Source organism: Papio anubis, chromosome 4 (genome assembly GCF_008728515.1).
Source record: "Papio anubis isolate 15944 chromosome 4, Panubis1.0, whole genome shotgun sequence".
Taxonomy (NCBI): domain Eukaryota; kingdom Metazoa; phylum Chordata; class Mammalia; order Primates; family Cercopithecidae; genus Papio; species Papio anubis.
Window position 1 is genome coordinate 81,143,779 of NC_044979.1, and position 15,853 is coordinate 81,159,631.

At 39.7% G+C, this 15,853-nt stretch overlaps 1 protein-coding gene across 2 annotated transcripts in view; it reads left to right on the forward strand.

Annotated features, from left to right (window-relative positions):
• PHF14 (PHD finger protein 14) overlaps nt 1-10,027 on the forward strand; it is a 214,539-nt gene extending 204,512 nt beyond the window's left edge. For both annotated transcript variants that reach the window (XM_021935988.2, XM_021935989.2), the window contains one exon: nt 9,842-10,027. In XM_021935988.2, coding sequence (XP_021791680.1) covers nt 9,842-10,012 — 171 coding nt within the window. In that variant the 3' untranslated portion in view covers nt 10,013-10,027. The remainder of the gene's footprint in view (nt 1-9,841) is intronic.
• Nucleotides 10,028-15,853: the final 5,826 nt, after the last annotated feature.

Sequence of the window (15,853 nt, forward strand, 5' to 3'; positions counted from 1 at the left end):
AGTTGAATAACTATAAGATTTTTGGCATGCCTGCCTTATCTGTCCCTTCTTTCCCTTTCTACCAAATTGTCTTAAAGCAGATCCCAGACTGCCATGCTTTTTAACATGCATGTTTTTCTCCTCTTAACAATTATTTTATTATTAAATGTATTTAATATATACATATTTTTCCATAGAAGATGCATATTTTGTTTTTTAATAATGTAAGACAGTCAATAGATTAATATATAATAGAAGATTGGATGACAGTACATTCTGCCTGATGCACTTCAGATTACGTTTTTAGTAAGATTCAAAAGAAGAATTTTTTTTGATTTTTTTTTTTTTTTTTAAGACGGAGTTTCGCTCTTTTTGCCCAGGCTGGAGTGCAATGACACGATCTCGGGTCACCGCAACCTCCACCTCCTGGGTTCAGGCAATTCTCCTGCCTCAGCCTCCCGAGTAGCTGGGATTACAGGCATGCGCCACCATGCCTGGCTAATTTTGTATTTTTAGTAGAGACAGGGTTTCTCCATGTTGGTCAGGCTGGTCTTGAACTCCCGACCTCAAGTGATCCACCCGCCTCGGCTTCCCAAAGTGCTGGGATTACAGGAGTGAGCAACCGCGCCTGGCCTATTTTGATCTTTTTAATGGTGATGATGTAAGAAGCAGAAATTATACAGACTCTTAGTTCACATTTGCATTTTTTGCACCTTAGGCAGAAAAACATATCTAATCAGAGCTACAAATCATAAAGGAGAACACATTTCAATCTCTAGAGCATTGTGGAACTGAGATGTCTTACTGATGATACTAACAAGGGACAAAACTAGTACATTCAGCAATGCCTTCAAAAATGTTTCCTTGTTAGTCAAAATGAAATTAACAAATAGAACATCTCTTCAGGGTTATGATTCTTTCTTGTAGGGAATGCTTTATTTGAGACTATATATTTTTGGCAAGTATTGATTTGAGATTTATATATTTGATTATATCTAACTCTGGAAGTCAGGAATAGTCTTACAGAAAATGTTTTAGTAGGTTTCCTTCGTTGTCCCTAGGCACGTCACATTTGGGAGTTTCTTTTTCCCTCATCCTAGCTTTGGTCTACCTTTCCTGGGGAACAATTTCTGCTCAAGACCTTTCCTTCACAACTGCATCTAAAATCAACCTCTTTTTCCTTCTCCCTTCAAAACCCAGAATCTCTTTCCCATGGATTCCACATCCTCCCTTCAGTTCCAACACAAGAAAATAGCTGAAAAATATGGTGAGTAAATTCTTAATGAGTATATTAGTCAGGCTAGACTAGGATATGCTATGAAAACAATCCCTGACATCTCGGTGGCTTAAACCAACACAAGTTCACTTCTCACTCACACCACTGCCTGATGTGAATCAGGTGGCTCTTCTTGGAGAAGAACTGCCTCATGGATTCATGTGTTCATATTGCAACTTCACCATTTGAGTATTCTTCGTGGAGAGCAGTAGGGTGTGGGCTGGGGTGAGATTGAGAGATCATATTTCATTCCTTCAGACTATGCTGCATCACTTCCGTCCACATATCTAGTGGCAAGAACTGAGTCCCATGGTTCCAACCTAAGGATAAGAGAAGCTAAGTAAGGTGGTCTTGGCTGTGTGCCTGACAAGAGGCAACACTGCTAACTAAACATAGACTGTTGAATATATCTCAATTCCTTTTCTTGTCATTTGAAAACTGTCTTAACATATTTTCCCCTCTACCCAGAAGCCTTGTAATATATGGCATGACTCTTAAGAGCATAGGGTTTTTATTTTATTATATTATTATTATTATTATTTTTTGAGACGAAGTCTCGCTCTGTCGCCCAGGCTGGAGTGCAATGGCGCGATCTCAGCTCACTGCAAGCTCTGCCTCCCAGGTTCAAGCGATTCTCTCACCTCAGCCTCTAGAGTAGCTGGGATTACAAGCACCCGCCATTACGCCTGACTAATTTTTGTATTTTTAGTAGAGACAGGGTTTCACCATGTTGGCCAGGCTGGTCTTGAACTCCTGACCTCAGGTGATCTGCCCACCTTGGCCTCCCAAAGTGCCGGGATTACAGGTGTGAGTCACCTCGCCTGGCCTAGAGCATAGGTTTTGAATTAGACCAGCCTGATTTCCAACCGCAATTTTAACACTTCTTGTGTTACCCTGTGCAAGTGTCTTAACCTGTCTGAGCCTTAGTTTTCTAGACTGTGAAATAGAGATAATACGCAGGTTTCACGCTTTTCTACTTTTATCATGGTAAAAAACATAACATTTACCATCTTTACCATTTTTAAGTGTTCAGTACAGTCATGTTAACTATATGCATATTATTATACAACAGATCTCTATAACTTTTCATCCTGCAAAACTGAAACTCTGTGGCCACTGAACAAAAGTCTTATTTCTTCTTGCCCCTCAGTCCCTGGCTACCACCATTCTCCTTTCTGTTTCTAAAAGTTTGACTACTTTAAATACCTCATATAAATGAAATCGCGCAATGTTTGCCTTTTGTGACTGGCTTATTTCACTTAGTGTAATGTCTTCAAGGTTCATCCATGTTACAGCACATGACAATATTCTCTTTTTTAAGGCTGAAAAATATTCCATTTTCACACAAACACACACACTACTTTTTTTTATTCCTTCGTCAATGTACATTTAGTTTGCTTCTACCTTTTGGCTATTGTAAATTGTGAATAATGCTGCAATGAATATAAGTGTATTCAATTATTTTATCTACAGACCCAGAAGTGACATTGCTGGATTATATAGTAATTTTATTTTTAATTTTCTGATGAACCTTCATACTGTTTTTCATAGCAGCTGCACTATTTACATTCCCATCAACAGTACATAAGGGTTTCAATTTTTCCACATCCTTGTCAGCACTTACTATTCTCTGTTTTTTGGGGTAGTGGCCATTCTAACAGGTGTGAGATGATGTCTCATCATGGTTTTGATTTGCATTTCCCAATGATTAGGGATGCTAAGCACATTTTCATATGTTTTTGGTCATTTCTCCTTTTGAGGAATATCTATTCAAGTCGTTGGCCCATCTTTTAATTAGATTATTTGTTGTTTATTGTTGTTGAGTTGTAGGAGTTCTTTATATACTGAAGATATTAGTCTGTTATCAGACATGTGGTTTTTGAAAACCACATGTCTGATATATATTACGTAATTATAATATGTAATAATATATCATATATGTCATGTTATAATATATTATATATATAATATGTCATATATAATGTATGATATATAGTGACATAATAAATGACATGTTATATATTTTCTTCCATTCTGTAGGTTGCCTTTCACTCTGTTGATTGTTTCCTTTGATGTGCAGAAGTTCCTAAGAGTGATGTAGTCCTGTTTATCTCTTTTTGCTTTTGTTGCCTGTGCTTTTGGTGTCATATCCAGAAAATCATAACCAAATTGAATGGCATAAAACTTTTTTCCTATGTTACATCTTGGAATTTTATAGTTTCAGGTGTTGTGTTTGAATATTTGGTTCATTTTGACTTGATTTTATATATGTTATATAAGGTAACGTTTTTACATGTAGATATTTCCATTCTTTTTTTGCATGTAGATATTCAGATTCACAGCACCATTTGTTTAAAAGCATGCGTTTCTTTCTTACCCTGTTTTTCCGTCTTGGTTCATGAAACAGGAACTCCTTTAAATTCTTTAAAACTCTCACCCTCTTGGGCAGTAATTGAGGAAAGGACTTCCACCTTTCTCTTTGCCTATTCCTAGCTGCATTCCACTGTAGGAGAGACTTTTTGGATTACTGTTTGTGTTTCACATCCCTTGCTTCACTCCCCAGCCATGTGATAGCCTCATATCAGAACCCAGGTGAGTGAGTCAGTACAATTTAGTGGCAAAATTGTATACAGTCTATTTTCAAGTACAATCCAGCTTTACCAGAAATAGGCTGATGTCATATTTTAAATTTCCACTTGGCCTCTTTTTATGCTTCTCGATTGGTTCAGAATCCAGGGAGAATAAGCAGTGACATAGTAACCAGGCTTGCTCAGAACCTCAAACATAATTTTTAATAAAGATTAAAAGAGATGGCGGGGCGCGGTGGTTCACGCCTGTAATCCCAGCACTTTGGGAGGCCGAGGCGGGCGGATCACGAGGTCAGGAGATCGAGGCCATCCGGGCCAACACGGTGAAACCCCGTCTCTACTAAAAATACATAAAATTAGCCGGGCGCCTCTGGTCCCAGCTACTTGGGAGGCTGAGGCAGGAGAATGGCGTGAACCCGGGAGGCGGAGCTTGCAGTGAGCCGAGGTCGCACCACCGCACTCCAGCCTGGGCGACAGAGCGAGACTCCGTCTCAAAAAAAAAAAAAAAAAAGATTAAAAGAGATGATATATATAAAGCAGTTAGCACTGCCTGTTCCATCATGCATACTCAATAAGGGTCCTGACTATTTGGGGTCTGTCAACTGCACTTTTTCTTTCACTGACACATTCTCCAGAGACTAGATCACTACTTTGGTTTTATTGCTGCTCCCAAAATTATACCATCCATTGTGACCATTCTTCTGCTTTAATATTGATGATTGTTTCTTAACTCATTCATCAAACAGTCTCTGTTATGAGACACACACTGTGTGGAGCACTGTCTCCGCCCACAAACAGTTCATGGTCCGGTAGGAGTGACATACAGACACGGAAAGTTGTCATGAGTAAGCGCTCGACGGAGCTTGATAAAGGGTGTCATAGAACGCAGAGGCGAGGAAGCTACATAAACCTGGGGGTGGGAAAAACTTTCCGTAAAAACGATATTTGGGTCTACCTTTGAAGGCAAGGGATTTCATCAGATCTAATAGTGGGAATACTGTTTCAAAGGGACAAAATAGCAACGTGCAGTGGTAAAGAGTTTTCAAAGGTTAAAGATGCTTCTGTGCGTCTGGATCCAAGAAAATGCCAGGCAGGAAGTGCTAGGTGCAGAGTCTGGGAATATAGGATGAGACTTTCTTGTGAAAGGCTTTGGGGGTTTGCTTGAAGCACTTGGATTTAGTTCTGCAGAATTGGATACATATTAAAATCACATGGGGCTAAGGAACTAGCTATGATGGCTACATAACATTGTAAATGTAATGCCACAGAATTGTACACATAAAGTGATTAAAATGGCAAGTTTTATGTTGTATATATTTTACTTTTTAAAAATTAATAATGGAATATGCCAAAAATATTGAACTGTATCCTTTAAATGGGTGAATTATATGGTATGTGAATTACATCTCAATAATTCTGTTTGAAAAAAACATTTATAACCTAGGCAATATAGCGACACCTCATCTCTACAAAAAATAATTTTTAAAAAATTAGCTGGGCTTGGTGGTGCACGCCTGTTGTTCCAGCTACTTGAGAGTCTGAGACAAGACGATCCCTTGAGCTCAGGAGTTCGAGGCTCCCGTGAGTTATGATTGCGCCACTGCACTCCAGCCTGGGTGACAGAAAAAGATTCTGTCACGGAAAAATAATTAAGAAAAAAAAGATTTAAGCTTTAAAATAATAAAATCGCATGAGGAGCTAAACAAACAAACAAGCAAACAAAAAACCTGACCCTTGACCAATTGGAGGTGGGCCGAGCATCTGGCACCTTGAAAAGTACTCCAGGTGATTCTAATGTGCAGTCTTGGTGCAGAATCACTGCTATAGACAATGGAAAACCAGTGGCAAATTTTAATCTGGAGAACAAGAAGATCAGGCTTGCATTTTAGGCAATCTGGTATGTCAATTGTGTGAATCATAGATCTCTGGCCTTTCTGCTCAGATCTTTCAGGAGCCACAGGAATGCTCACGGAGATGTTATGCACAGCAGCCAGAACATGGAAACAACTCGAATGTTGCTCAACTGGCAACTAGACAAATAGACTCTGGTAGATTCATACAATGGAAAGCAACTCCTCAATAAAAAGCTCCCACTAACTTGGCCATATTAACCCTATGTATTTCTAGTGCCTCAAACTATTTGCCAAGGCAGAATCTGCCTTGTTTTTTTTGGCTGCCCTGCCAAGCCTATCTCTATTATTATTATTATTATTATTATTATTTGAGATAGGAAGTTGCTTTGTTGCCCAGGCTGGAGTGCAGTGGTGTAGTCATAGCTCACTGCAGCCTTAAACTCCTGCGTTCAAGCAAGCAGTCCTCCCACCTCAGCCTCCTGAGTAGTTGGTACTACAGGTGCACATCACCAAGCCTGACTAATGCTGTATTCTTTTGTAGAGATGAGGTCTCACTATGTTGTCAAGACTGGTCTCAAACTCCCAGCCTCAAGTGATCCTCCCACCTTGGCCTCCCAAAATGCTAGGGTTAGAGGCATAAAACACAGCTTCTGGCCCCAACCTTTTCTATTCACCTCAGCAATATCACTCTCCAATTGTCACCCAAGCCAGAATCCTCATTCCTTTTTCCTTAATTTATAAAAGTTATTATTTACATATAATAAAATGTACACTTCTAATGTACAGTTCTGTGTGTTTTCACAAAATGCACAGTTGTGTAAACATTACCGCAATTAAGACAGAGAAGAGTTCCATCACACTAAAAAATTCCCTCGTGCCCCTGTGTAGTCAACTGTCAATGCCTCCTCTGTGCCCCAACCTCAGACAACCAGTAGTCCATTTTCTGTCTCATACTATTGCCTTTTTCAAAATAGGGTATAAATGAAATCATACAATATGTAGCCTTTTGAGTGGGCTTCTTTCACTTAAAGTAAATCATTCATGTTGTTACATCTGGTGCTCATTCCTTTTTATTGCTGAGTGATGTTCCATTGTATGGAGGTACTACAGTTTGTTTGCCCGTTCACCCGCTGAGAGACATTTGAGTGGTTTCCAGTTTTTAGTGATTATGAATAAAATTGCTATAAACATTTGTGTAAGGATCTTTGTAATGGCATAGTTTTTATTTCTCTTGTAAGAAATATACATTCAAATTCATAAGATTCTGTAACAGTTTACATTCCCACCAGCAATGAAAATTGTTACAGTTGCTTCATATCTGTACATCTCACTAGCACATGGGATTGCCAGTTTTTTATTTTTGATTTGCTTTGTCTTCTTTTTATCCATTCAAATGAGTTTCTGGTGGTATTTCATTGTGGTTTTAATTTGTATTTCCCTAATGATTAATGACGTTGAACAGTTTTTATGTGCCTATTTGCCATCTATATTTCATATCTGCTGAAATGTTTGTTCCAATATTTTGTCCATTTTTCTATTGGGTCGTTTGCTTTCAAAGTCATGTTTTTTTTGGTCTTGTTTGTTTTTTGTTTTTTGTTTTTTTGAGACGGAGTCTCCCTCTATCGCCTAGGCTGGAGTGCAGTGGCGCGATCTCCACTCACTGCAAGCTCTGCCTTCCGGGTTCACACCATTCTCCTGCCTCAGCCTCCCCAACAGCTGGGACTACAGGTGCCCGCCACCACGCTCAGCTAATTTTTTTTGTAGTTTTAGTAGAGACAGGGTTTCACCGTGTTAGCCAGGATGGTTTCAATCTCCTGACCTCGTGATCTGCCCGCCTCGGCCTCCCAAAGTGCTGGAATTACAGGCTTGAGCCACCACGCCCAGCCTCAAAGTCATGTTTTAATGTCCCTGAGTGCTTTTCTCTATGACTGAGGCAGTCAGTTGTTCTTTCATGGTAATAATCGAATTTTCTTTTTCCCTCATATTTTCTAGAACTGTAGCATCCTCTTGTTATTTTCATTTGCCTATCTTTCTTTCTTTCTTCGAGGCTATTCTCTCATAAAGTCGATGTCTCCAAACACTCCCTTCATCGGATGAAGCTTTGAACTCCGGCCTTTAACTGCTTCCTCTGCATAATTTAGACTTCCTCATTAATACACATGGCTCCAACCCTGCATTTAACCGAGGTTATCTTGCAATGTCTTCTCTCCTCTATTCTCCCAAATATACTTTCCTCCCTCTTTCTCTCCCTTTGAAGGGCTTTAGTAGGGAGTAATGGTGTGTTACTCAACTCCAGCTATTTCTCTCTTCCAGTAAGGCTGAGACTTGTTTTCTGCTAATGTGCCTAAAGCTAACCTCATTTCACCACCAAAGGAATTCATATCTAGCAACTTAACCACCTACGCGAGTCTATGAGACAGGGTCAGACCCACAACCCGGACTGTGCTTCCTTGCCCTGTAGCTCTCCATCTGTGGTTCTTCTCAATAGCAGAGTCCCCTGGTGCTTTACTCTTTATTAATTTATTTAAAAATATCTATGACTTTTCAGGAGCATGTCTATTATGAGACAGAAATCCCCAAACCACTTTATAAACACATAATCCACAAATGTTCTTTGAGGCTTTTGTTTTGCTACACTACTTGTGTCAGAATGGAGAGCAAAATGATACCGAAAGTTCTAAGTGAGTCAGAGAAACTCTTAAGGTTGTCCCTGTCAAAAAGAAAGAGGGGAAGACATTTGTCAAAGGTGGCCAGATAGATTTTATTTAAGCTAGTACAGCAGTGGAGAGAGACTTCACTAGACTGAGACAAAAAGCAAGAGGCCTTTTTAACTCTGGGATGTGCTAAAGAAAACATACTGAAGGATGTTATGAGGCGAGGTCTGCCAATGTGATTAAGCCATCCAGTCTGCCAACTGCTGCTATTTAAATTAGGCTCCTACCCACCTACAGAGACTGGGAGCTAGGGACCCTATCTGTCTTGATTTCAAAGGGATGACTCCTAGGTCCTTGAGAAAGACATTTCTGGTTGTAGAAGATTAACATCTCAAAGGAGCTGAGAAAGAATTTACAATTGCAAGTTTTCTAAAGTAAATGCTCTAAGAGAAGGGAGGTCAGGGGACAGGTTCTAGTTGGAAGAAACAGTAAATTCTTTTGGCAGTGTTGAGGTTTCTCAGACAAACAGTATAAGGGCCTTGAGATCATCATCCTAGGGACATAGCCTTCAGTGGACAGAAGCCATGCTAGAATTTGTTCAAGTCTCCTACTCTGGGTAATGGCAAAGTCATCTGTGTCAAGAGTTTTACAGTCCTCACCACGTTCTCTACCTCCTGATATTCATTCCTTTGTTTAACCTTCTCTCTCTGAGTGCAGGTGAGACTTATGACTTCCTTCTATCTAAGGGATTATGATAAATATGACAGGATGAACATGAATCACATATGTAATTATGTTATATAAGATAGTAATGCCTGGCTAGGCATGGTGGCTCACGCCTATAATCCCAGCACTTTGGGAGGCTGAGGCAGGCAGATCACTTGAGGTCAGGAGTTCGAGACCAGCCTGGCCAACATGGTGAAACCCCATCTCCACTAAAATTACCAAAAAATTATCTGGGCATGGTGGTGCCTGCCTATAGTCCCAGCTACTGGGGAGGCTGAGGCATGAGTATTATTTGAACCCAGGAGCCAGAGGTTGCAGTCAGCTGAGATCATGCCACTGTACTCCAGCCTGGGTGACAGGGTAAGACTCTGTCTCAAATCAAAACAAAACAAAACAGATAGTAATGCCTGTCTTGTGAAGACACTTGTTATGGACTGAATATTTGTGTTCTCCCAAAATTTATAGGTTGAAATCCTAACCCCCAAAGTGATGGTAGGTGAGGACTTTGGGAGATGATTAGGTCATGAGAATGGAGCCCTCGTGAATGGGATTAGTGTGCTTATAAAACAGTCCCAGAAAGCTGCATGATTCCTTGTACCTTGTGAGGACACAGCAAGAAGGCACCATCTATGAACTAGAAAGCAGGCCCTCACCGGACACTGAATCTGCAGGCACCTCGATCCTCATCTTCCCAGCTTCCAGAACTGTGAGAAATTATTTACTGTTGTTTATAAGCCACTAATTTATGGTATTTTGTTATAACAGCTTGAACAAACTAAGCCAAGACTCTCTGCTTATTTGCTGACTTTAATGAAAAGACACCCAAGTGGCAAGAACCGAAGGAGGCTTGTAGGAACTGGGGATAGTCTCCAGCCAGCAACCTGCAAGATCATGAGGCTGTCAGTCCTACAACTACAAGGAAGTAAATCCTGCTGACAACCTGAGTGAGCCGGAAATACATCCTTTCCCAGTAGAACAGTTGGATGAGATGCATCCTTGGACAACACTTTGATTACAGTCTTGTAGATGACCAAGCTAAGTCATGCCCAGACTCCTGACCCACAGAAACCATGAGATAATAATGTGTGTTGTGTTTAGCTAAGTTTGTGGTAATTTGTTACACAGAAACAGATAGCTAAAACAGTTGATGTTTCCAAAAGCAGGTTCAGTTGAACATCTTCCCACATCATCATGCACCATGAGAGAAAAAAAAAAAAAGTTTTCACATCTTTCCACATCCACATCAGTTTGGGAAATGTTGCATTCTATATCCTCTACCCACTTAGAGAGGCACAGTGTATTCTGAGAAATACAATGAAGAAACCTTGTTACATTGGAGTTGCTCCAATATTTTTCCATTATGAAGTCCTATGCAGCTTTTTTTAAACTTCTAGTAATATCCTATAAAACTACTTTTCAAATTATCTCACCACAAAGTGGTGGTTGGAAAAAGCAAGTCTTCAAGCTGGGGAATGCATTCCCCCGAGGTACATTAAGACCTGCAAAACACACTTGCTCATTGTAGTTTTAAGGTAATCAATTTCCAGATTCTCAACTTCCTTGTATTTTCTTTTCAAAATGACCTGCCAAGAATACCCCTGGAAGGAGTATTCAAATCAGTTTTCCATTCCTACTTTACGAAAAAGTCATCCCTCCCATCCATCCCCAATAAACCTATAAATGACAATCAAAAGGACAATTTGAAACATTGGTTCCATATTGAGAAAGTGAATGACTTGAAGCCTGGGTATTGAACTTTTTCACAAACCAGATTCTCTTTTTTTTTTTTTTTAATCCATTTTTATTTTAGATCCAGTGTGTACATGTGCAGGTTTGTTACAAGGGTAACAAACTGTAATGCTGAGGTTTGGGCTTCTACTTATCTTGTCACCCGGATAGTGAACATAGTATCTTTTGGTGTCCCCAGTGTCTACTGTTCCCATCTTTATGTCCATGTGTACCCACGATTTAGTTCCCCATTATAAGTAAGAAAATGCAATATGTGGTTTTCTGTTCTTGCATTAAATCACTTTTGATAGTGGCCTCCAGCTGCATCCATATTGCTGCAAAGGACATTATTTCATTCTTTTTCATGGCTTCATAGTATTCCATGGCATGTATGTACTACATTTTCTTTATCCAATCCACCATTGATGGGCACCTACTTGATTCTATGCCTGCTATTGTGAATAGTATTGCAATGAACATGTGAGTGCATGTGTCTTTTTGGAAGGACAATTTATTATAATTTCCCTTTAGTATATATCCAGTAATGAGATTGCTGTGTCAAATGGTAGTTTTCTTTTAAGTTCTTCAAAAAATCTCCACCTGCTTTCCACAGTGGCTAAACGAATCCCATCAACAGTGTATAAGCATTTATTTTATTTTTTGCAGCCTTGCCAAAATCTGTTATTTTTTGACTTTATAATAATATCCATTTTGACTGGTGTGAGCGGGTAGCTTATGGTGGTTTTGATTTTCATTTCTCTGACGATTAGCGATGTTGAGCATTTCTTCGTGTTTTGGAGCTGCTTGTATGTCTTCTTTTGAGAAGTGCCTGTTCATGTCCTTTGTCCACTTTTTAATGTTTTTTTTTTCTTATTTGTTTAAATTCCTTATAAATTTTGTATATTAGTTCTTTTTTGGATGCATAGACAAACCAGATTTCCCGTTCTTTACTTTCACTTTGCAGAAGAGTTTATAGCATGTGAGGAGTTGATGTCCATCATTGGAAAATACAGTCTGCCACACATAGACGTAAATGAAAGTCTCCTCATAGATAGTTAAGGTAAAATGAACTGTGTCCAAGGATATGTCTAGGCACATCACTCATGACAGATAAAACCGAAAGCTCTGAGCTTCTTTTGCTAAAGGCTGCTTGAGTGTGGCCATCAGTCATCAGGAAAGAAAGAAGCTGAATAAGTGCTGGGGTTCATGTATACCCTGAGTTAACTCTTACTGCAAAGCAGGGAGGGAGCAGGTAATGAGGAAACCTAGCTCCATGCCAAACCTCTTGACATTGAATCCTCACAGCCACTCTAAAGGTTAGGTGGATTATTATCCATGTTTTATAAGTGTAGGAAATTACATTTTGGTAATTTGCAAAACCAGAACTTGAACCCAGATTTGGGGCTTCACATCCAGTGTGCTTTTAATACCATCAAGTGAGCTTTCCCCACTTTAGCAGCAAGGCAGCAAACCAACCCATTTCTTTTTCCTTTGTAAGGCAACTCCTTAGGTTCCTTTTAGGGAGGTTTTTCTTGTCCAAGGGATCTGGAGAGCACCGGGCTCCCAGCGTGATTTAGATGCAACTGAAGTCCCTGAGGTGTAAACTTGTTCAATTACATACTTAACTTGTAAGCATAATGGCAGAGTTTTTTTTTTTAACCCCATGAGAAGTTTAGAGAAAGACTGATTCAGTAGATCAGAAAGTGATTCTTTTCTTTCTTTCTTTTCTTTTCTTTTCTTTCTTTTTTTTTTTCTTTCTTTTTTTTTTTTTTTTTTTTTTAGACAGAGTCCACTCTCTGCTCAGGCTTGGAGTGCAAAGTGGTGATCTCAGCTCACCGGGTAACCTCCGGCCCCAGGCCTCGGCAGGCTGAGTCTCCTGCCTCTGCGCCTCCAACAGTTGGGACTATACAGCAAGCAAAGTACATTCATTATTTATTTATTTTTTTTTTTTTTTGAGACAGAGTCTCACTGTGTGTCCCAGGCTGGAGTGCAGTAGCATGATCTCTGCTTACTGCAAGCTCTGCCTCCTGGGGTTCAAGCAATTCTCCTGCCTCAGCCTCCTGAGTAGCTGGGACTACAGGCGCCCGGCATCAAGCCTGGCTAATTTTTTTTGTTTTTTTAACTAGAGATGGGGTTTCACCATGCCGTCCAGGCTGGTTTTGAACTCCTGAGCTCAGGCAATCCTCCCGCCTCAGCCTCCCAAAGTACTAGGATTACAGGCGTGAGCCACCATGCCCGACCTAATTTTTTGTATTTTTAGCAGAGATGGGGGTTTCACCATATTGGCCAGGCTGGTCTCGAACCCTGAATTGTGATCTGCCCGCCTTGGCCTCTCAAAGTGCTGGGATTACAGGCATGAGCCATCGCGCCTGGCCGGGAAGTACTTTTCTAATAAATGATGGTATGGCTGAGAAATATTTACAGAAACGGAAAAATACAATATTATTTAAATGATGTAAGTCACTGTAAGAACTGAGACACACCAGCTTAATTTACTATGACTTTGTTTATCCATTCGTAAAGTATATTCAGTAGTTACATAGCACATGAACAAGTTAAATAAGATACTCAAGTGCAGTGCTTCATTGTCTCTGAATGAAATATACCAGGAAAAAACAATGACAAAAGACATTGTGATTTTCTCTGGAATTTCTCATATAAGATGAAAAATAGAGGCATATATAATCTACCTGTATAAATTTATTTCTCTATAGCTGGCCTATTCCCCAAAGGATATATGGCTTATAAAATGCACAAAATACAATAGAAGAAAACAAACATAAGTAAGTAAAATCAGGAACAGGTAAAATATAAATTTGAATCCAAGGTTAAGACTGGAGAAAAGTAGAATGCAGACAGGTATGTCCTACTGAGTTATTAAAGTCGAGTTGCAAATTTGGCTCTGGGCTTCCTAGAGGCTAAACAGCTAGAAATTAATGGATAGACTAACAGATTTTGATATGTTATCAGTGGGAAAAATGTATTTTCCATTAGCCGTCTAATTCTTTAATACTTCACACTAAATATCCTTTGCAGATAAAGTTTAAATATGGAAATTTTGTGCAAAATAAAGGGTTTGCTAATTAGAAGGAAATGTATAAAGAAGCATGTTTACAAAAGTGTTTCTCATTATGAAAACCGATGGTTTCAAAAAACATATTATGATAAGGAAGAGAGTTTCAAAGTGTTCCCAGGTTAATCGGGGGAAAAGTAACTAAAAGCCTGCTGCTTTGAAGGTTTAATCCAAGATGCTTATCCAACCTCTCTGTTGAACAAATCTTGCAAATAAGGCCTTCTCAGAAGATTCACAGCATATTCTGTGGGAGCTTGAAATGTCAGCAGAACAGGCTTTCTGATGATATTATGCAGGCATAACATCCTAACAGCTGGGGTGAGGGTGGAAGAGGAAGATAGCAAAATTCTTTCATTGCCTGGTTCTTCTGCTGTGCTACCTAACAGCTTTTCTGGCAGTGACGATAGGCATAACTTAAAGAGAAAACAAAACAAATAAACAAAAGAAAGAAAACAAGAAAGCTTGACAAGAGCCCGCCACACAAATCCTTAACAGAAATCCTTGACAATTACAGGTGTTAACAAAACATTTCAAAAGATGATAGAATTATGACTCTCATTCAGATAAAAAACAAACGCATAATAAAGATTTTATTTAACTCCTTGTTAAGGAAAGAACCAGAGAAATGTTACCATCAGCTCGAAGGAGAATCCAAAGAGCAGATACATTTATAGATCAGTAATACTGAAATGAACTTTAAAATGTACCTCTAAGTGGCATTTCCATGGAGGAGGAGGGCTGTTCCTCCACCAGACAATTCAGCTGTATGCCCACAGACATTATGGTTTGCTTTGTCATCAATTACACAATAGCTCAAAGCTAATGAAAGGCTAGAATTAGATACACCTGGAAAGGTATCTCTAAATGAGGCACCGTTTTCCAATGGAAATACCTAGGAATCTTATTTGTTTGCTCTGAATTTCCTTATTCTGGTAAGTAAATCTGACCTCCATCCTGGACACCCCACTGGTACTAGTGAGACAGCCATGTTGGAGGGGTCCCTGGAGAAACTCCAAGTAGCCTGCCCACTGGGGTGGAGCTCGGGAAGTTCCCTGTTTGCAGCAGGGAAGAGCCTGGCCCCTCCTCTTCCTGTGTGGAGCTTCGGATTCAAACTGCTGGGCGGGAAGCATTCGAGCTGAGGGACTCCGGCCTTGGGAGAGTTCCTGTTTCCCCCTTTTTTTCCCTTTTCACCCAATAAAATCCTGCTTTACTCACCCTTTAAACCATCTGCAAGCCTAAATTTTCATGCCCGTGGGACAGACAAGAACCCCGACTTTGGCTGAACTAAGGAAAAGTTCTGCAACATTTTTTTTTGAACATTTAAAAGCAAGTTTTTATTTATTTACTTATTTTTAGAGACAGGATCTCACTATGTTGCCAAGGCTGGTCTCAAACTCCTGGGCTCAAGGATCCTCCTTATCCTCTCAACTACCGAGACTATAGATGCCCACCACTGTGTTGGGTCTTTTTAAATTTAAAATTTTAAGGGAAGCACAAAGTTTATTAGTTTCAGAGAAAGTCAAATGATGCACATGGGGGATATTCATGAGTTATCCCATGAACATACAAAAATGCCACTTTACCTCCTTTTTAAATTTAAACAGCTATAGGAACTTGCATTCTTGATTTTTTTTCAAATGTACACTTAAGTTATTATTGACTGTAGTCACGCTGTTGTGCTATCAAATAGCAAGTCTTATTCATTCTTTCTAACTATGATGGAACACTTTACTGTCTGCTATCCCACAATGATATTCACCCTTTTGTAACTGATCTTTTCCAAACCAGGCTTTGTCAATTTCACCATCCCCACCTCCCCATAGCACATCTGAGGCCCATCTGCTGAATGGTTACAGAGGCTGGGAAGGGCAGTGGGGAATTGAGGGGAGGTGGGGATGGTTGAACTCTCATGAGTTCAATTGTTTTCATTTTTAGCCTCCACAAATAAGTAAGAACATGCAATGTTTGTCTTTCTG